Below are 23,329 nucleotides of genomic sequence, written 5' to 3'. Positions count from 1 at the left end.
TGCTGTTAGTGTTTGGAAGGCGACTGTTATTCTAAAATGTGGTACATGATCTATATCACAACATTTTTCGCTTTTCCAACCGCTCTTTCTTCTTTACCGAAGAGATCTATTCCTGAAGGATCGACTCCTTCCAGAGAATTTGAAGGTAGGTACGCACACTACACGAGAAATAATTTCAAAATTGTAAATTGTGTGCTATGACAAAGCGTGTCAACAAAGAAACATGAGACACTGCTAATGACATCGGCCAAATATAATTATTCTTTGCAAGCTTCCAATGCATTTCTACCTGAGCTCGAGTTTCGATTCCCTATAATTTGGTTTCAAATGTCGAATGAAAATCGACCGGGGTTTGAACAAATAAATATTTCGGAGAAACCACTGCTATTAACTGCGAATTCGCTTTTTAACAAGTAATCGTAACATAATTCGAGCGCAATATTTATAGTTGGTGTGCTTTTCATTTAAATTCTTCAGAAATTTATTTCAATATCAACCATTCTGTATGCCAGTATATGCTAAACTTAGAAAGTACTGGTCGTCAGTAGTTTTACTTAAGATCATACGACTACGGCAAGTACTTTTACGGAATGATTAAAAACCTCGAGGGTTAAATTGGGAACATTAATTAATATAATGCAAGGTTCACAGAGTTATAAATTCACCTGGCGGTGGTGGCTATACAAATACTTAAGAGGACGTTTCCAGAAAAATTAAACAACATTCGGCATGGCTAAACATTTTTTGCTCATCCTCTGCATATAGGTAATCCTTATTCAAACTTAAAACGTTATGTTGTTTTTTCCTTCAAATATTTTTAGTTTTCTGAGAAAAACGATTTGACGATTAGACTCGATTTGACGTCTAGACTCGATTCAAAGGGTACAAATTAGGTTGAAAATCGACTATTTCCATTCGATTCGCATGTCAAAACGATCAAGCGCAGAAAAAATCAAAGATCTCTTCGAGATATCGACTTTTTTTGCATGAAGTTAGTATGCTTACGGCTACACATCCCATTTCTAACGACTACATTTCCAGCAAAACAGTTGCTGTTTATTTTTCTAATGGCGATGCATTAACTTCTGAACGGAAGAAACGTTTAACGTTTACTGCTTCCACCGGAAGTAATTTCACAACAAAAACCGACACTTACATGTAAAAGAAGACCACCAGCTGCAAGTCTACAATGTACAAGACCAGTTTTCTGTTTTAAAGAAATGCCGCACGAAGTTGGACTGTTTAATTTACGAAATGCTCTTTATTAGAAACATAAAGCCGAAACTTAACACGCAATCAGATTCTGTGCGTGCTAAACTGTTTATTTAAAATCTTAATATGCTAATATATTATCACACCCTAGATCACTATATAAGCCTGAACTCCGTATTATAATTTTAACTTGATAATGATGACATGGCGTCATCGAAAAGTCGTTCTATTTTCCTATCGCTTATTTTTCTTCTCAAATGTTTCACAAAACATTTTGTTATTCGAAAGCTACAAAAACACTTATAAATATCACTTAACACATTTAATGATGTTGCAATTAGCGAAGCGCACTAATGACGTCACAGAATTTGACCCCCGGTGTGAGTCAAAATTCGGACAAACAAACCGCTCTGTAAGAGCAATGTATGGTTGGCGGGCACTTTGGAGGCATATTTAGCGATTGTTTCACAAAACCATGGCCAGATTGGCTCGGACTTCGGAAAGCCTTACCTGTGCAACGTAGAAAGCTCAAACCGTGGTTTGAAACAAAAGGTTTGTCAAACAGAGCGATTATTCAATAAATGTGTAAAATGTTTTACTGTCAGTTATTGAATGAATTATAAAGGCCCGATTTGCTGCCGGGATTTGCTGAAAGAAAACATTTATTTTTATGAGAAATGCAAAACGTTTACACTGTTCTTAGTGGCACATTTTGCAACACAACAGAGCTAACCTCAGATTTATGCCACCACAAAATTACACAAAGAAACGCTCGTCCGATCGGTCCCCTTGCCTGACCCGAATATTTAAAGAGGTCAATTTCGTTACACAATTGTCGCGGCAAATACTATTTAATATACACTGTTCGAGCTCGGCAGCTGTAGCTGCAGTCTGTAATAGTAATGGGGATAAATAATAGCTTTATTTAAATCAAATCCGCCGTCAATTCCATTAGAAAGGCGTTTGAATAGCATAATATTTTCGCCCTCTATCTATCATGTGTCGAAACAGATCGGATGGCCGGCGATCAGTGCCGTCAAATTCGGGAAGAATTCTGAACTTCTTGCAACCGACGATCTTTCCGGTGCCTAAATGAAGCAAACATACAAGTGCTATCCTTCGCAATTATATAATTCGATAGTAATTCGCTATCCGCCGCTTAAATTTCTCGGCAGCCTGAATAATTTTGCAGTGGAAATCAAGGTGTCATTACCGGATCTTCGACTAATAAATTCAATTTTGGGCCATTTTTTGGATACCTTCAATATGTTTTTCACTTACTAAAGCAAAAATGTTTGAAATCTATCATTTTTCGAGCCTTTCGAGAATCTCGGCCTCAAATTGTGCCTTTCTCGCCCTTTTTTTCTTGTCAAGAATGCGTCCCCTCCATACAAAGCCTTTGCCAAAACTAAAATTGTTGTCCGACTCACGACTCACTGTGGTGAAATCTATTTTTAGTAATAGTGCGCTTTGCTAGATGATGTTGCAATAGACCTTTTTAGCTAGCTGGTCACGTGGTTTGAAATAGACATAGACATAGACATAATTTATTTATACACGAAGAGCTTAGGAGCCGTAGCTCGTTAAAACGCTCTCGTGAAATAAAAAAGGTTTAAAAATTACAAATAAAAGACGGTTAAAAAGGTAAAAAGTGAACATTCAAGAAGGTAAACATTCAAGATGGCGGATTCGGTTGTTGTGTTCGAGTCGCACTGGCCAAAATACTTGAAAAACGTCCCTAAAGTATCTTCAATTACTATTGCAAAGCAACTTGGAGAAAAGGAGACTGCGGGAAAAAGGATATAAATGCTTTACAGAAAATTATATACACAATGTTTTTGTGAAAGAAGACAATCATGGATCGTGTTTCGTATAAAAGGCCCGTTGTCCGGAGCCAAAAGAAAAGCCGAGATTCCCGCTCAATAAATTTTGAATTGAAAAGTGACAAGAGAAGAGGAACTGATACAGAAGCAAAATGTTCTTAATTTTGTTAAGCTGGGTAAGTTTTTACAACCACGCGCGATAGACAAGAGAATAGATGATGATACAAGATACTCTGTCTCAGTTGTGCAATGTGTTTTTATTACTATAGCGTTTGTTATATTAGCCTAGCTATTAAAGGACCCACCCATATTCTATTAATGGAGAAGATATATGAGTGGTGCTTTCAATTGTATATCTTATCCAAAAACCAAAAATTAAGTTACTTGCTTGAACCTACCTTGCTAACTAGTAGCTGCTTTGTATTTTATGCCTGGAATAATAAACTGGCTACAGAAAAACCTGTTTGTGTTATGTGGTCTATTCATCTGTATTGCTAACTTTTACAAGCATTTGGTGGTGAATTTTTTTTTAATTTGTATACTCTCTTGTCGTAGGAGTGGAGGGCACTTCAATCATGTTTTGGGCCTTTTGTATTTGCTGAACCACTGGTGTTTTTTTAAGGATCAAGTACATTCCAGTAAATAAAACCTTCACTAGTGTTCCTCACGAATGGCATAAACGAAGAGGGGATAGCATTAACCCAGAGCCAGCCATGAAATCTGTATTAAGAAAAATTACTTCCGGTCACTTGCAAACTTTATGATGCCTGAGGAAATGGCCCTACTGCCTAAATTAACATGACATGACAACATTAAAAACCATTTTATTTTGCCAAAATAAACAGAAATAATTATAGCATAAAAAAAAATTAACTAAATTAGGCAAAAAACTACCTAGAATAGAAATACACTAATCAAGCTGAGTAGTTACAAGGTTGTACATGACAATCAGGCAGATTCCCCACCACCTTTGCATTAAACTAGGGGTTTTTTTTTTTCAGGAAGGGAGGGACATTCAGTTGAATTTCTACTTTCTTTACTCTTCTTCAATATCAAAGCCTTAATCTGCCATGATACTGTCACCAGCATTAACCCTCGGACGTACAAGCAAACTCACACCCCCACCATCGTACAAGGGGGGGGGGGGGTGGATAGAACCCCTCCCTGGAGTTTTCGTTATATTAAGGCATAGCGAAAATATTTCGCACTGAGAAGAAAGCCCTTAGCTTACTCTACAAGATGACATAATTTTAATTGGCTGTGACGTCATATGACGTCATAAGAGCCGCCATCTTGGATCCGCCATCTTGGATTTCAACATTTTCTTAGAAAGTAACAAAATAACGGAAATTGATGCAAAATCAAACCAAAATGCTTAGGGAATGTAGAAATAAACAAATTTTGCACTTCTGTTTAAAAAAACTGGAAAAAACCAAGAAAAATGTTAAAAATGACGATTTTTGGCAAGACCTGCCTGTATTTATGACGTTGCCATGGCAACGTCAAATACCATGGAGACATGGTTGACATATCAAAATTTCCGCAAAGGATGAATGAACAGCTACGGAAAGTTTCAGCATTGTATAGTAAATCGTTTTGTCAAAAATTGGGAAAAACCTTTTGGGGGGGTGGCATCCACCCCCCTTGTACGTCCGAGGGTTAAGCTTGGATACTTCTTTATTTCCTGAAAGTACCTCAAGAAATCCACTCCTTGTGAGAATTTGTTTATCAGATATTTAAACTCAGGGTTTGTACGGGTCTTGGAATGTTTTGGAAATCTGTTAAACTCAAGTAACAACTGAATTCTTAGAACTTGCATCATAAGAAATGTATGGAAGACAGTAAGGAGAAATAATATTGAGATCTTGGGAGTGAAAGGGTTAATGTGAATTTTAGAGTCCTGGACAGATCAATCTGAGTCCTGGAAAAGTCCTAGAAAATTGTTTGTGAAAAAGGTTATGAACCCTGTAAATCTGTGTTCAGCTGTGAAACAAACATAATTGCTCCCTTTAGATCAACTCCCACAAGAGATTTCAAAGTATTCAGTGATGGATTTGTAATTTGAGTAACTTTGTGATTGAAGTATACAAGTGAAATGGGCACTGGATTTTTATTTTAGTGCAATCTATGATTATAATATTATAATACAGGTACAAAGAAAACACTTTTAGAAAATCTGTGCTCGCAGATTTTCTTGAGTAGCTCTCTAAAAGCAGTTAGATCGAATTAGCCTTCACCCTCTGAAGCCGTTTCAGGTGGCTTTACGTCAAGGACAGCATTTAGCTCTTCTATCTGTTTTTTCTTCTCTGGAAGCGACCGCTCAGGAGCTATTTTCGTCCAGCTGCAAACTGATGGGCAAGCGAATTGGTTTCAGTCCTCTTGAACTTGTGTCAAAGCACACAAAATTCTCTTGTTGGAAATGCTCCAAACAAACTTTGGTATAAGCTAATACCTTGAAATCGTTCTTAGGATCTCTTCTAATTCTTGAAATCCATACATTAAAGCGACAACGTAACAAGCTTGAGTAAATGAATGTTTCAAGTTCATCAATAATGTTGCCGTAAATCGTAGGCAAAGCGTAGTTGGGATCGCATTTTAGCGATTAAATTTCTCTTACCTTGACGAGTTTTTTATCGCTGGGGAAACTATGGAAAGATATCTCTTCGTTCGTAGAGATAGTAAAGCAGTTATACACACGGGAGTATAAATACTTCATATCGAAATCCACGCACAATACTTCACTTCGAGGAAAAGCGTGTTTGTTTACCCATTTCAGACCACGTGATCAATGTATGACGTATCAAGCTAAAAAGGTCTATTCTAAATTGTGCAACTCAGCAGAAATAATCAATTGTCACGAAATGAGTTCCCTTTGGTTAACTATTAGCAACGTTTTAGTGTGTTCGTGCGGGTAATGTTTGACCTCCTGACCTCTTTCAGTGCTTTGGCTAAATTAAAGGCACGGCGCCGCACAGTAAAATCTTTAGAAAAGCAGTCACTTGAGAAACACACAAGTCGTGTTTGCGTTAGTCACGGAGTGAACGTGACATGAATTTCCTTTACCACGTCATCTTTTGCTTTTAAAAACCACATGCCTAGCCGGAAAAATGCCTGCTTACGCATGCAAATATTTATTTTGTTCCGAATGTTCAATAAAATAACCCAAACCAGTTCATTTAAAAGAAAGCCAAATCACGCCAAAATAAAGAGTAGACTATAAAGGCTATTCCATTGTGTTTCTCCGTTTAGCGTCTTCCGACAAGCTTTTGGTAATTCCCCTGGCGCGATGACGTGTATCCCGTGCTTTGACACATTCTTGCTGAGCTTGCAACTTACGTTTCGATAACGTTTCGATTCTCAAAATACCGTAAACTCAAAACAAAAATTGGGATATCCAGAAAATAAGTCGTTGTTTTGCAATATTTAACACGTTCCGGGTAAATTGTACGACTTGTACTCGCTCCGAGCCAAACGCTTGAGTAACACAACAATAAATAGTTCACACAAACAGAGCGCAGAGTATTCAAACTGAAATTCGAAAATAGGTGAATGATTATTTATAGCTACAAGCGAGAGATCGCGTGACATGGGTCTGACGTAGTGGTAGTTTTAAATAGCTTGGACATGTCTAAGCGGTCTTTGTTTTCGATATGTGATTTTAGGTTAAATTAATATTAGCGCCTAAAGACTTGTACTAGTAAAAATTGCGTTCTTAGGGCCTCTTCACATGAGCCCGGTTTACGGGCTGTCTTAGTTACCAGGACGGATTTTGACCTCTGTTCATATGGAAAATTTTAGCCCGGTTGACGGGGATAAAATTCAACAAACGAAGGCGGCAAAATGGCGACACATAAAGTTGCATCTTTCGCGACTATCGTAGCTTTATTGACCCTTGTAACTTTATTAATAAAGCTAATTCGCATATTTCTGAAGTGGAAATAGATACAAGGCAAAATTAAACCATTTGGACCACCCAATTACGAAAGGGAAGCTATTTTCTCAAAAAAAGTTGCGTCCCAGCCCGGTTACCGATATCTCGGTTTTTGCAACCGAGATCTCGACAACCGGGAAGAATATTTTCCAGCCCGGTCGCCGGGACGCAACTTTTTTTGAGAAAATAGCTTCCCTTTCGTAATTGGGCGGTCCAAATGGTTTAATTTTGCCTTGTATCTATTTCCACTTCAGAAATATGCGAATTAGCTTTATTATTTAAGTTACATGGGTCAATAAAGCTACGATAGTCGCGAAAGATGCAGCTTTATGTGTCGCCATTTTGCCTTCGTTTGTTGAATTTTATCCCCGTCAACCGGGCTAAAATTTTCCATATGAACAGAGGTCAAAATCCGTCCTGGTAACTGAGACAGCTGGTAAACCGGGCTCATGTGAAAAGGCCCTTAATCGTTTTAAACTTCGCTGCCTTCGAGCGCTGAACCCCTTACATTCTTAATTGGTTATGTGATGTAAGATTTGGGCTACTCACGTTTTTGATTCTTATATGTTTGTAAATTTGACAAGTCACGTTTTTTCTACAAGAACGGAAGTGCTGAAGCACAACTATGGAGTGACACTTTACAAGTCACGCGCTTTGATCACCCACAGCGGAAAGTATTCCCTTGAGAAATTAAAACAGTCCCTTGAGAGTTAACAAGAATGCAATCCCTTCCGGTTCAGACTTTAGCCCAGGTAAACGCTATTCTCCTTCTTTTTGCTTGTAAACAAGCAAAAAAAGTCGAAAAAACGGTTTATTGCATGCCTCTTCCTTGTCCAAAGAAGCATAATATCAAGAGTTTTGGTTTAATCTAATTATTTAACGGTAAACAAAACCAGACTATTCTCACGCGCCATGAAAGTCGGTCGGTCAAAAGAATCGTCATTTTCACTATGTGCCATATCTCAGAATTCCTCGAGATAAAGGTACTTCAAGTGTGAAAAAAAATGATACTTTCAAAATATGCAAAGTTTGGTTTGGGCAAATGATTAAGGTAACGATTATTACGCTAACCGATCTGACTATGTGTGATACAGGGGGGGGCTATGTTGGTTACACACGCGAGCATTTTCATGCCCGCGGCGATGCCCATAAAAGCACGTCATCTTCTGTACGCAAGCACTATGACAACCACCACGCGGGTGCTGTCCCTGGGGACCTCCTCAACTGTTTCAAAGTACAAAAAGAAATGCAGCAACAAATTCGATTGTCTTGTCGACGAGATGCTTTACATCAAGAAATTTATTAACACCGAGTTTCAACGCGCAAACGGATTCAACCCATTCTAAAGTATTTGTTTAGCCACCACCACTGTGTAAATGGGATTGAACCTCGCATTTAAATTTTCTCATTCGAACCCTTAATAATGGCGTCATGAGGTCGCCGAAACGTAGGGGAAATATCGTTTGTTTGTGGACTACTTAATCACTGTTAATACCGATTACCTCGTTCATGGCATTATCACGAATTACCGTAGTTTTACTGAGTTAAAAGTTCACGAACGATCGTAGTTTAACAATAATATTTACAAGCGACAGCAGTTTTACTGAGTTCATAATTTAAAACAAGGAGTTTTTTCCATAACAGCTGAAACGCATGTTTTTTTTTTGCCAAAGCTTCTTTACAACCCTAAATAATCCGCCCTAAAATACAACGACAATGACTGGATATTTTTTTCTTGCTGTGCTTTGCTAAATTAAAACAAAAACATCATTGAAACAAAGCTGCTTTAAAATGAGCAGATTTTCGAAGTTGTTGTTTAATATAATGCGTGAAATTTACTCAGGCAAACCAATGAAATACGAGTGAGGAAAGCAAATAGTACTCAGTTTTGATGTTTTAGACAATCTTTCAGAAATTTTCGTTAGCATAATTGTGACGTAATTCTTGAAATTTGCCTAATGAATAGCAGTTTGCTGCAATGTTTCTAGAGCTAACATGGTTAACCCTATTCAGACGGGGCATTTTTGGATCTTTTAAGATCGGGGGGCGGAATCCGCCCCCACCCCCTCAGGAACTTAACGAATATTTAAGCAATCACAATTAAACTTAGTGGATATATAGTACGTCACATCACGTGACAATTACAACATGATGTCAAAACAGCCGCCATCTTGGATCCGCCATCTTGGATTTCAAAATTTTTCCAAAACGTAAGAAAACCGCCCAAAATTAAGGCAAAGTACTCAAATCCAATCACATTGTGCTTAAAAGCCCAAAAAAGGTGAAAATAATTGCATTTAAGTTATTTTTCATTAATAGAAACACGAAAATTACAAATTTGGAAAAAACATGCCTGTCAAAATGCCGTTGCCATGGTGACGTCAAGTTCCTGACACAACAACATATCCAACCAAATTATTCTCAGTTGAAGTTTTGAAAAACTCGCAAACTTTGGCAGCGTTTGGTTGAATCTTGAAAAAGTTAAAGGCGTTCAAAGTCAGCGCGGGCACTTTCCGCCCCCTAACCCCCCCCCCCCCCCAGTCTAGATAGGGTTAAGTAGTAATGGCATTAATTATTTTAAATTACCGAAAAACCCCAATATTTTTGTTTTATTTGAAATAGTAACATTGTATGTTTTGGTTTCAACGTCGGGGGGCTATGAACTTTCACAATGAGGTGTTAAATGTTATGCTAGAAAGAGTGAAATAAATCTAATTAATAACAAGAATGTTTCGCGAACTATGTTACAAAAATATATCAAAAGGGGTTCCTGATATCTAGGATGACACAAGGTCGAATCATTGAATAGATCGAACCGTTTAAATTTTCTAAAAGTGAAGAATAGAAGTGAAGTGGCTTTAGTTGTATGCGCAAAAAAAATAACAAGAAATTATCTTTGCTGATATATTATCAGGATCATATGCAATTACTCTGCATTTGCTTTCAGAAGGTCAATATTTATCTTGTCGTGACAATATCATCAATCGCAAAGCAAATCAACCATCTCGTGAAGTATGTTTTCTTAATATCGCAGTATCGTTTGTTTCGTTTAAGAACAAATCTTCTCATAACATCACAAAAAAGCCCAGAATTTGAGTTTTGCATTGCGCATATCATTTGAAATAAACGCCCATTTTTTTTCAAATCAGTAATCAAATATTGTGTTATTGTATATTTGACCAATCTAATGATTTTCAGTGTTCGATTTTAATAGCGCCAAAATGCGGCCTCGACTTTGTGAAACACGCCTGGAAGTGGTGAAAATATATTATACTTTATTGGTTATTCCCTATACCAATAGTGCATTCTTCCGTTGACGTATCATTTCAAAAATCAAACAGTAAAACTACTTCACAAAAAATGATTAAAAACACAGCAGGTAAAAACATGCAGGCAGAAAAGCTGTCGTTGCCCAGACACTTTCTACAAGTAAAAGAAATACACGAAACAACAACAACAAAAAAACGAAAATCGGAGGAACATTTTGTTTTCAGCGCCCCAAGGATTGGGAAAGGTAATCAATATTTTCATTAGTGTTTAACTTTTTTTTTTTTGGTTTCTATTTTTAGTTCGACTGTCCGGTGGTTTTGCTCCTTACGCCGGCGAAGTGATGGTCTATCACCAGGGGGTCTGGGGCACAGTTTGCGACGGAGGGTGGGACGAGAACGATGCTTTGGTTGTATGCCGGGAGTTGGGTTATCCTGGCGTTACCATGATAACAAAAGGTTCGCACTATGGTGACGAGGGAACAATCCAAATCGAAATGTTGAGTTGCTATGGGAACGAGACAAAACTGAGTCAATGTACCTATGAAAACTTGACAGAGGGGTCAGACTGTTTGTACAGTGACGGTACGTACAGAGAAGCAGGAGTGATCTGCGAAGCTGGAAACAACACGGAAGACAAAGGTAGAGTACAGAGCGTAAAGCGTGAAGCCAAACGCAAACTAATTACTCTGGCCAATCACAAAAGTACATCAGACGATCCAGTGAGCCAATCAAAACTCGAAGCAAATTCGTCGTGGGCACGAAGTACGGGAAAACGTGCTCGTGCGGTTCACGATTGGATTTGTTTTTAGTTTTGAGTGGCTAAGAAAGTAGCGCGAGGTTTTTTAAACCATGTTTTTTCATGTAACACTTACCGTACGCGTGTGTTATCCTGAATGTACCATTAACCCCAATGCACAATGCATTGGAAGACTGTTTCTAGATAACAACATTAAACATGGGTCATTTTCTAACGGTTGATTCCCCGTGTCGTATCTTTTCCGCGAAAAACATAACTATTATTTATTTATTTTGCTTTCTATATCACGTAATTTTGAGTTTTGTCAGATTGTGAGCTTGCCATGAAATTTTAAGTTTTTTTTTCTCTCCTTCCATTCATTTCTGGACTTTACCATTACGTGGTGTAGTTCTGTTGCGGTGTACTGATGTCGTCTTATAAGGCTGTTGTATTCCGCTGGTGCCGCGCTTAAGGAGGCTCGATGTAGTTTTTCTAGCCTAAGGGAGGCTGTTTTGAAAATTAAAATTATCTAGGAAGCCAATGTTTGATTTTTGCCAAAATACACCATAATGATCAAATATGACCAAATTTTATTTTTTTACCTGTCACTTAGTCACAAAGGTTACCATAGCAACGATTGACGTTTTCTTTTGTTCTCAAACAAGCTTGATTTTCTCGAAATCTAGATTGACAATTGGTATTCATTTTTTTATATGTTAAAGTTTAGTAGATTGACTAACTGTTGACGAAACTTTAGCAAAATCTGTAAGAGCGTTTTCAAGTAAATCAAGAATGAAATTTTCAGAAAAACACCGTTTTAATATAAAATAGTCGCTTTAAAATTGTTTCGTATTATTTGAGCACAGTTACTTTCACTGAAATATAAATACTTACACCATCAAAGACCATTAACTAAAAGCGAAAGACTTTTTGCTTTAATTTGTTAAAATATATCGACTCCCGATTGAAGGAAATTATAAGAAAATACCAAAAACTTCATTCTTTATTTACTCTAAAACGCTCTTACAGATTTTCCTAAAATTTGTTCACAGGTAGTGAATCTACTATACTTGAACATATCAAAAAATGAATACCAAGAGTCAGTCTAGATTTCGAGAAAATCAAGCTTGTTTGTGAACAAAAGAAAACGTCAATGGTTGCTATGGTAACCTTTGTGGCAAAGTGACGGGTAAAAAATTAAAAATTGGTCATATTTGATCATTATGGTGTATTTTGGCAAAAATCAAACATTGGCTTCCTAGATAATTTTAATTTTCAAAACAACCACTCTATGGCTAAAAAAAATACATTGAGCCTCCTTAATAGGCCAAGTAAAAGTTGAGTTAGGAGAGCTGGAAATTCGTGTCTTTTTGTTCACGTGATTGTGGAGCGATTCCTCCCACACCCGGATGGCGGCAAGCTTTGAGCACGCATGCTCCAAACTGAATAAACGTCATCTTTTTTCTTCACAGATGTTCCAAAACTCCGTCTCTCTACCAATCCCGACTGGGAGGGCGCTGGGGTTGTGGAAGTGTACATGCGCGGCCAGTGGGGGTGGGTTTGCGACTATCTGTGGGATCTTGACGATGCTGAAGTAGTTTGCCGTCAGCTCGGGTATCCTGGTGCAGATTGGGCAAGTTGCTGCAGTAAATTCTTCGGGAAAGGTTCGGGACCTAAACTTATGGATATAGTAGAATGTACAGGAAAGGAGAGCTCGCTATTTTATTGTCCTCAGTGGGCAGGAAAAAGAGGAAGTTGCGACAGAGAGAACACTGCTGGAGTCGTTTGTAGACTGGACAAGCCATATGGTAAGGATTCATTTGATAACTATCTTATATAGAATGCTCGATGAGGGTGGTAAAGCAGGGTCTAGACCACTTTTCACATAAAATAAAAATGCCATTCCAAGTTTCACGAAAAGAAATGGCCATTTATGACGAACCAGAATGACGAACCGTGACGCCCACTTCAAGATGGCCGCCACTTACGGTCATCGACTGGGAACTAGTTAACAGTTAGCCTACTATTCACTTCGGTTAGCCTACTATGCACTTTGGTTATCCTTTTTACGGATTGCTCTCTATATTTGTAGAGGTAACACGGTATATAGTAAAAATGTTCGAATTCTGGGAGCCAGCTCCCGATGGCTTAGTCATCACACTCGCTCTTCAGTCGGACGCCCGAGGTTGACTCTAACTCGGGGCCCAATATAATGAAAATTCTCCTTTCACCTCTTTGATAAAATTCGAAATAAAACTAAGCGTCTAATGTTGGTGAAAAAAAAAAAATTGCCCGTGACGGTCATGCATTGGTCATGAAAATTACAACACGTGATCATGCTTTCAATGTCTTTCATCGCGATTTTTTTCTTTGCTCCACATATCCTTAGTGCGCCTGGTAGGATCTCCTCTTGCCCATGCCGGTTTTGCTCAAATCCGCCATTATGGCCGTTGGGGATCTTTCTGTGACTGGGGATGGGGACTGGCACAAGGTCACGTGGTTTGCAGAGAATTGGGTTATCGCAGAGCCCTTTACACCACTAAAGGTAAAATATTTGAAAAGCAGTCTGGGAACATTTGGGTAGATGAAGCACAATGTACTGGAAATGAGTCCTCTATCTTTCACTGCGATTTAAATTACATCCGGGACATCGATGACATGCGGGGCTGTAGTCATGACGACGCCGGTGGAGTAATCTGTGAGCCCAATGAAGAAACCGGATTGAACGGTACGTACATTTAAATAAGGAGTGCCTGCGTCACTTACAAGCGGCCTAAACTCTAAGTAGGTAGGTAGGTAGGTAGTAACTTTATTTAAACACGGTAAATTATCAGAAACACAATTATAAAATACTAATGGTAATAAATACAATACAAATCACTAAACAATGCTAATCTATACTAACATAACTTTGTGGCTAAAAAAAATTATGTCGGAAACCAATTCGAAATCCATTGAGAATTTGTGCTAGCTGCAAATCAGGTGGTAAGCTGTTCCAAAGCACCGCGCGTTGGTAACTAAATCTGTTTCTTAGAGAGTTTGTGCGGGGCTAAGGAACAGCGAGTTTGCCAACGGTATCTCTCTGTTTCGACATTATAATCAGTGATTGTATAAATAGCATAATAAGGATCTGATGGAATTAAAATAAAAAGGAGTTATGAATTAATTTTACATAGCTTCTTTTATTTACGTTAAGTTTTTGGTAAATGTCCTCAAAATTATAAAAGACCTCTTGTGAAACGTCATTATTCAAGATGCGAGATAGGGAACCATTTAATCTAAAAGGGTGTTCTTCTTTGTCCTCTTGGAGAATAGGAACAACTGTGGTCCGGTGTACACAGGATAGAGTGGTATCCCTGATTTTCCACCGATGCAAAGAGAATACGAGTTCGAAGAATATTTTCTTAATTATTTTAAGAGCAAGCTTTCGATAAAAACATTTCGTGTTGGCGGCCATCGTTCATAACGCCTGGAATCTTGAAACCGCTGGCGAATAGTACCGAAGATGCCCCAAAAAGAAGATAAGATGTCGATCTTATCTTCAAATAAACAAAAAATATCCCAATTACAAAATGTTTCCGGACATGGTATAAAAAATATATTCAGGCCTCAATAAGGCCTAAATGATACCCTTCGTAAATAATCTCGGTATGATTTGACTGCATGCAACATATTCTACCCGATTTTGCGCGCGGTTTTCCGATTGCGGTACAACGGTTTTAGCGATTGATTTCAACGTATACGAAACTAGTTAAGTAAATACACATACCTTTGTAAATTGACTATCTTTTTATTTCCTCATTATGTGGCCTTCATGTTTTGTAACCTCAAGGATATTTCTGTTTTGTTTTATAGAAACAGCTGTCGTTAGATTACAGGGTGGTAACTCCACCCACATGGGAAGAGTGGAGATAAAACAGCACGGATTCTGGCACGCAGTATGCAGTATTGGCTGGGACAAACACGACGCTGATGTAGTGTGTCATCAGTTGGGATTCACGCAGGCTGTGTTGGAAGTTGGCCACGGTCAGTTTGGTTCTGGCCCTGGACCAACGTGGTTGACCAGTGTCCGTTGCTATGGAAATGAGACTTCGTTAGACCAATGTGTAAGCGCCGGATGGGAGCTTCAACCAGAATGTGGGAAAAGATTGGGCGCCGGCGTAATATGCAAAATGGACAACATTACTGACGGTAATAAAACTAAAATTTAAGTGTCTGGTTCACTAGTGGTTCAGAAATTATTTTACAATCCGATTTCGATGTCAAAAACAAGACGTAAAGATATTTTCAAAGGTAGACAGTTGCAGTTCCAAACATTCAAACTTATTGTTTTGATATAAAATATGTTATTTTTCGGGCGTATTTAATTTCGCCATTATTTTCAACACGTTAAAATGGCGAAATTTGCGAAAGTAAGTAAGAATAAGTTAGCTGAGAATTCTGGCCTGGATTCTGGACTCTTAATGTCAGGAAACTCGGATCGCGGGCATTGTATTGTATTGTATTGCATTGCATTGTATTGTATTGTAGATAAATTTAGTCGGTCTTCCCCGGTATGTTGGCGGACTTGTCACAAAAACAAGAAATGAAACGCGACATTTTTAAAAGAATGCCGTAAATACAACATCTAATGTCTGTTGTAATGAAGCCGTATCACTCAACGTTTCTAAGTATAAATGCGGATTCAGATTTGAACAAAATGGTTATGGGTGTATGGATTTGCCTACAAAAATAGTATAAGGATCAGCTGATCTGCGTACTCCTATACACCCCTTTCTCTAGCACTGAGGCATTCATCAGCAGTATAAAACAGAAAAACTAAGGGCCTGTTTACATGATTCCGGAATGACTTTCATTCCGGAACGAGTTCATTCCATCCCCACACATTTCTCTGTATCTGTTTACATGATACCGGGACGAAAGTCAAGTCATTCCTGAATGAGTTCATTCCGGTTTTAATTCCGGAATGAAAGTTTCGTTCTAGAATGACATTTCATTCTGGTATCATGTAAACACAGACCCAACTTCGTTCCGAGATAAAACCGCAACTCGCGAAACCGCATACGGACTCCACAGTTTGAATTCAGAGCGTAACGTAACAGCATTTACTGTTTAGCCCAAAGAAGCAGCTCTATGGTCAAATCACTCGTTAAAATTGCAGATACGGCCATAAATGGGCACAAAAACATGTTTGTGCGAAACATGCGCCACCTTGTTTTCGATCTCGCGCGAAAACCACGCACGTGAAAATGCCTTTGGTTGAACCGGTCGACTCTGTCATGTAAATGCAGAACGAACTTCATTCCGGAACGAGTTTCGTTCCGGAATGAAAGTCATTCCGGAATCATGTAAACAGGCCCTAAGTGATCGCTGCTGTGTATCTATGCAATTTAGGAAAATACTTTAGACCTTTTCTTTTCTTCAGACGGTGACGTGCGACTTCGAGGATCAAACACAAACGAATTCGAAGGCCGAGTGGAGATTAAATTGGGAGGATTTTGGGGAACAGTATCCGAGATCGACTGGGATATACGTGACGGTCACGTGGTGTGTCGGCAGCTAGGATACCGTCGGGCTGTGCGCGTGTACTCGCATTCCAGGTGAAGACAAAAACAATAAATCTCAGAGTCCATTTTTCGCCCGTTCACACTCACTCGGGTAAATTTAAAAACGCATCTTGTTTTCCTCGGTTAGGCCAACCATCCACAATGAAACGGCGTTTTCGGTACTTTTCAAAAACGCCCTCCAATGGGGTAAATTTTAAAACTTTGGCTAGGTGGTGTCGTGTGGACGGCGAAGACAGGCGAAACCGGGACTTTTTGAAAACACTGACGTCGGATAGTCATGTGTTCTCTGTCAAAACAACAAATTTTAATTAGCTTAGCAATAGCTCTGTGCATGCGTTGTAACTCAACGTGCGATTAAGCGTGGTTAATTGTTAATGTGGACGGAAAACATTTTACACGGCGTTTTTAAATTTCTCCGTTTCCAAATTTACCAGGGTTAAGGATCTGAAGAGGAGTAACTCGATAACACTAAACATGAAACAGTACAATTTTAGGCATTTAAACACTAACAGTAAAAAATTGACTATAACAGTGAATCAACTAAAAAAAGAAACAACTCAGTCTCAAAAGACAGTACAGAATGCAATATGGCCAAACAACTGACAGCATGAAGAAATGAGGATGATATTAATTTACAAGAACCTTGCCCCCAATGGGATGAACATTGAATTAAAATTCTAAAGGATTTTCAGATCTTCTTTTAAGTTAAAGTCAATGTGCACTGAGCGCGTGCGCACTCGCGCGCTCTGTTTTATTCAATTTCATTTAAACTATGAGCACGCAAGACTTTTAACGTACACTAAGCGTCCTGATTTACACTGATAAAGGAGTTCCCTAAAACTTTTGTTTTTTTAAAACTCTCTATGCAATCCAAGAACACAGTCTATTGAACACCTTGTTTTTTTTGACACCTTATAATAGCTGCGCGCGCTCAAATTTGGCGAAAAATAGGGCGTGCTAAAAACCAATCAAATTCGACAATTTTGTTATAGTTATGATTAAATACGGTATCTGTTGATATTTATAGGTAGTAATTTCAGTAATCTTGTGATGTTCCAAATTACAGATATGGAGACGTGGGTAAGTTTTGGTTGAGCGATTTGCACTGCTCAGGAAACGAGAGTAATCTTTTAGAATGTCCACGCGAGTTAAATTACAGACTGGACGTGCAGGGAGTTCTAAACGCTGGAGTTGAATGTACAAACGATACCGACTACAAAAGCGGTGAGTTTTTTAGCGAACAGAAATTAGTATAGTACACTCAACAAAATTACTGGAATCTTTTTGGACGATAGTAGTACAAGTAATCCGAAGTTGATCGGAAGTCTTCCGAAATTGACCCAAACACTTCCGAAAATAAATTTATTTCCGAAGTTGACCCGAAGACTTTTCGAAGTTGATTTGAAGACTTTTGGCGTTGAACCGTAGTCTTTCAAAGATTTTCCCTATTACGGTCTGAAGGAAGGTTTCGGAAATTAACCTGGCATCATGAAGTACAGTAAACACCCGAGTGTAAGAACCTAGTGGTTTAAGAACCTGCTGGCAGAAATTTGCCATTTTAATACCCCAAAATATAAGAACCTGTTTAGCGAAGCAAATTTCAGCAGGTTCTTATATGTGGGTTATAGAAAAATGTTATGAACATTTTTAACAGAACATCCCAAACTGTATTTACAAATAAAGAAAAGACAGTTTCACATAGATTGTAATTGTCTTCTTTGGACCTTGCATGAGGCTTAAAGCAATACAGTTATGAATAAATGCTGCATAATGAAGGACCAAACCCATTTTTTTTTCTTCTCGTACAATCAAAAACTATGGCTCCTCCTTAGAAATTAAGAACCTTATTAAGAACCTACTTAGCCTAAATTACCAATAACTACCCCCAAATACAAGAACCTATTTTGCCAAACTTAGAAAATTGTAGGTTCTTACACGCGGGTGTTTACTGTATTGTGAAGATGAACCGAGGAGTTATAAAGCTTCCTAGTTACTATTCCGAATTGTAATCTTGTTGAGTATACTATAAATAGGTTCCTATAAGTTCGATCTTTATTCACTTTTTAGCGTTCTCTCCAGCAGGTTTTCCTCGCTAAAATTTTGACAGCCTGTAAAACATGTTTTAAAGTTTTGAGTGTGATTATGTAATGCAAATGGTGTTGTCAAATCAAAACGAGGCAAATGTGTGGTGTCAATGAAACAATACTTTATAGGTAATCTTATATTTTACTCAATAAAAAAAATTGCGGACTTTTTTTTGTCAGAATTTTGTTATAAAGTGAAGGAGGTGGAGATAAAAGAAGCTTAATATTTAAGGCCAAACGTCTAAAAATGTCGTGTTGAGCACTATCTTTCAAAAATAACAATAATTTTACAAAATGCCAGTTTTCTTGTTGTTCATTGACTTATGGGCGAGCAGTTACTGTTTTCTGGTAATAGAGTTCTGTTAAGTATTCACTACATGAACTGAGTGTTACACAGTAAACTATCATCAGCTGTCTTACTACATGAGCTGATCATGAGTGAGGACTAGTCAGTCAAGTTTGGTATATAGTTGAAAATTTCCCCAAAACTGAGTGCGCTCTCATTGACTACTTCTAGGTCAAAATGAAATGAAACAGTTTCCCGCCGAAATTCACCGAGCGGACAACAGTACCAAACCTATGATGTCGGAGGATAACACTATACTGTTACCCGCGAATGTTGATCGAAGACCCCCTTTCTTCTATCGTATTCGAATTACTTTTAAAATGTTTCGTACCTGAGGAAAATAATTAATTACGTGTTCTTCGAATGACAACAATTAAATTCTTGGGGTTCTCTCGATTCTCTTACCATCAGGAACAGTCATTTAGTACTTAATGTTGTTTTGTTGGTAAAAGTTTTTGTCATTTAACTGTCTTTCGCAGGGGTTGAGGTTCGCTTGGTCGGGATGGACAGACCCAACGCGGGTCACGTGCAAGTCAAGTACAATGGAACGTGGGGCACGATTTGTGAATCGTGGCGCTATTTGACATACCAGTCAGCGAAAGTAATATGCCGTCAGCTAGGTCAGGGACCTCCATTAAAACACAAATTATCGTACAAAGACTGCGCAGCGACGAACCAAGGTGCTGAGACAGTTTGGCTGTCTGACTTGAAATGTCAGGGATTTGAAGATTCTATTGATGAATGTCCTCACAGAGGCTGGGGTAGAGTACACTGTAGAGGATGTTCACCTACAGATGATATATACAAGGCATGCAGTGTGTGTTTGATCTGTCATCCAATGGACAATATCACAGGTAAAGGGAAATCGTCATTGATGTTCTTTCTTCTAAGATGATTTTTTTAAAATAATTTTTTCCCCTTTTATACAGTTTTACGTTCACGCACACGTTTTAACGTGCGCTTGCGCTCCTAGGTGTCGCGTGGGTAAATAAAGTATTGTTGTTGTTGTTGTTGTTGTTGCATGACACGAAAACCTGCCCGTGTCAATCATTAAAATAGCTGGTAGTACAAAATCGTATCAGCAATAACAAAAACAACAACATCTTTATTTGCATGACTATAAGCACATACAGTATTGCAAAAGCGTATAACTTAACTGAAGCGAAACTTATTAAATAGATTTAGCCAAGCCTAAAAGCGGAGCTCCCCGGTTATTTATTTGCCCTTTATTAAAATATCTGAATTCACTGACCGTAGGCATAAAAAATAGTTAATGAGCCCGCAATCCAATAGAAAAACCATTTTTCGGTCAGCGGTCAACTTTATAAAAACGCGTTACCTCGATGAGTTATACACCTGAGCCCGCGATATGATCACGTGATACTGGTCAGCGGATACCTTGTATTGGCAGCTGTCAATTGACCATAACTTGGATGCCCAGTAACAAATAGGTGAGTGTTTATCTATTTCTGAAGTGCGCAACACCGTACGTACGCCGTACGTACGCGCCCGCGAGTCATGCCGCTAGCCATGATGACCATGAAAACTCAAGTTCATGGTTTTCCTATTTCTGTGAATTTTCTATGGGTATGGGGCTCCGCTCTGCGGCCCTTCGGGCCGCTGTGGAGCTCCGCTATAATAATCATAATCATGTAACAGGAAAACAACAGCAATTTTGTATGCGTTGCATTACTTTCATTCGATAGAAGATTATTTCACAAAGATAAGCATCTCAATTTGAACTTCATCAGTTGAGGTTTTAAATAATAATTTTCAAAACTCATTAACTTTTGGTGGTTTGCATGGTGTTATGCTTGGACTACAATTTCTCATCTGTAACTGACTTGTAGCTTCTGCTCATTGCGCCATTTGAAAGATGACCGAGTGGAGGTCTGCGTCTAGAGCTGGTTTAAGCTGAATGGGAATTTCACAGGCAACTAATTCACTAATGACGCAAACCTTACAAGTCAGGGCATGTTTATCTCGGTGGTTTTGCTTCAGATTTCTGTAATATTCCAGATGTTACAGCTTGAAAAAGACATAACGCTAAAAAATCGAACATTTCACACTAAACATGCCTTGTGAAAGTGAAACCTGCCACGCAAACACATTTCACGGCACAAATGTAATGGTGTTTAAATAAATGTAACCTCTGGCCCGCTAAAGCGTATATTTCTTTCATAGCATGAAATTGCAGTATTTTCTATAATTCAAACGTTCAGACAAAAAACATTTCACACTAAACATGTTTTGTAAAGACCAAAGTTTTTTAAAAAAATTCCTATTTGTAAATGATTTGTAGCTTCGAAACATTGCTTGACTTGAAACCTGACCGAGTGGAGGGCTGGGTCTAGCCACCGACAAAACTAAAAGGTCGACAAAAAATAAACCCCGTGCAGAGCAAGAAATGCGCAGCGCACTTAAAAAATAAACAACGTTACGTTCAGAGCAAAAACTGCGCAGCGCAGTTAACAAGAAGAGGGTAAGAAAAATGCACTTCCCCCATCAAAATCAATTAAAATCCAGTTGTTTATTGAGTTACTGTTTAAACATTGAATAAGACGCTGCACCCCCTAGCCTCCCCCTCCCCCCCGGCCAAGCCCAATACCCGCGTCAAAAGTGTTGCGACTGACAAAAAGAAGGTAAGAAAACGCCTTGTGTGACATTTCATGGGTGACTAGTTCCATCTGCAATTACCGTATTTATTCGATTAAACGCCACCACCACCACCACCACTTGAATTATGTAAAAATTTAGCCAAAGAATACTTCATGGAAGAGTTAACGGAGAGACTCTCGGTAAACCCACCTTTCATGGAAGCACATTTTTCAATATTACCGGCTATGTTATTTAAAACCCGTCCTACTTATCGGAGCACAGTGGTATTGCTGGTTTTCACTGTCACGCAATCAAAAAATAAATTCGAAACCATTCAACTACAGAAGCTATGAATTTCAAATATTATAGATGATAAATAGATAAACAATTTCTCCAAGTTTCAGGTCTGTGCGGTGTGCCGTTCGCGAGTTATTTTCCGAACCTTTCCACGCAAATTTATAAAGCTTAGTATGGAGCCGCCATCACTGTGTCCTGCCGAGGGACACAGTAATGGCCGCCGTGATGTCAGAGAAACCATCTGGAACTCAGTTCTGTTTACAACAGCGGCTATCCTTGCCTTAAGAGCTAGTATACTTTCACATAAACACCACTTATTATATCTGAAATGTTCAATCTGCACAAAATGGAAAGGAAAGGCCTTTTTTCAAACAAAACAGCTTTGTCACGGCACTCAGCTTGATGTCACATACGACGGAGAACTCAAATATTCAAAATGCTCTGTTTTAAAAACGAATGACACTATCGATCAGGAAATTTGCAAAAATATAGATTTTTACTTTATCTTTCGCCTAATGACAACGAAAATTTAGCAGGCCTAGTGAATTTTGATTTCAGAATTTTATGACGTAACATGAAAACCAAGAATTGCAGCATGGTTACACCTTAGCACGAATTACCAGAAAGCGAAACTCAGACGTTCAACTCTACCAGAAGATTATTACGTTTACCACGGCAGTTCTGTTGGAAAAATGATTCATACTTTAAATTTTGAAACACATTAAGTACGGAACCAATCCAAATTCTAATGAGAGAATATATAGATCGAAACACTGAAGACCTTAATGTCTCGTTAGACGATGCTGTGAACATATATTCTTAGTGCAACATCAAAAATTTGCCGCGAGATTAAAGATGAAAGAAATCGTAGACGTATTTTCCTTTCCTTCTTTGTACTTTTATTCCTTTAACTATTTTAATTACTTTATTTCCTGTATTTTTGTGTGTGTGTGTGTGTGTGTTAATTAACTGTAAATGTGTCGTATTTCATTCGATAAAAAAATGGTTTGACCGTGAATGCCGGCTAAAAAGACACGAATTGCGAAAACTATCAAACCAAAAACATCGCTATCCTCTAGACTCTGAGTTACGGGAGAAATATCCCAAAATCTTGAATGATTATAAAAAGCTAATTGACTCAAAAAAGAAAGAGTTTCAGGAAGAAAAACTCTGCACCTCGATGAACTAGCATTAAACCCCGACAAAGCGTCGTTGTGGAGTTGTTTAACCCTATCCAGACCGGAGGAGTTCGGAAAGTGCTTGCGCTTATAACTTTTTCAATATTCAACCAAACGCTGCCAAACTCTGCGAGTTTATCTAAAATTAATCTAGGAATAATTTGGTAGAATAGGTTTTTTGACGTCACTATGGCAACGGAATTCTGACAAGCATGTTTTCCCAAATTGTTATTTTCGTGTTTCTATTAACGAAAATTAACTTTAATGCAATTATTTTCACTTTTTTAC

The 23,329-nt window shown here is 38.3% G+C and overlaps 1 protein-coding gene across 1 annotated transcript in view; it reads left to right on the top strand.

The window, feature by feature from the left end:
- Positions 1 to 36: 36 nt before the first annotated feature.
- The window catches only part of LOC144637316 (scavenger receptor cysteine-rich type 1 protein M130-like), a 43,819-nt gene continuing 20,526 nt past the window's right edge, over positions 37 to 23,329 (top strand). Inside the window, exons 1-8 of the mRNA XM_078496448.1 lie at positions 37 to 145; positions 10,536 to 10,874; positions 12,444 to 12,779; positions 13,361 to 13,699; positions 14,827 to 15,162; positions 16,397 to 16,571; positions 17,605 to 17,762; positions 19,448 to 19,822. Coding sequence (XP_078352574.1) covers positions 37 to 145; positions 10,536 to 10,874; positions 12,444 to 12,779; positions 13,361 to 13,699; positions 14,827 to 15,162; positions 16,397 to 16,571; positions 17,605 to 17,762; positions 19,448 to 19,822 — 2,167 coding nt within the window. The remainder of the gene's footprint in view (positions 146 to 10,535; positions 10,875 to 12,443; positions 12,780 to 13,360; positions 13,700 to 14,826; positions 15,163 to 16,396; positions 16,572 to 17,604; positions 17,763 to 19,447; positions 19,823 to 23,329) is intronic.

This window comes from Oculina patagonica, chromosome 13, assembly GCF_052425735.1.
Source record: "Oculina patagonica isolate OP01 chromosome 13, crgOcupat, whole genome shotgun sequence".
NCBI lineage: Eukaryota > Metazoa > Cnidaria > Anthozoa > Scleractinia > Oculinidae > Oculina > Oculina patagonica.
The sequence above is the reverse complement of the archived record's forward strand: the minus strand, read 5'-3'. Positions and strand labels throughout refer to the sequence as shown.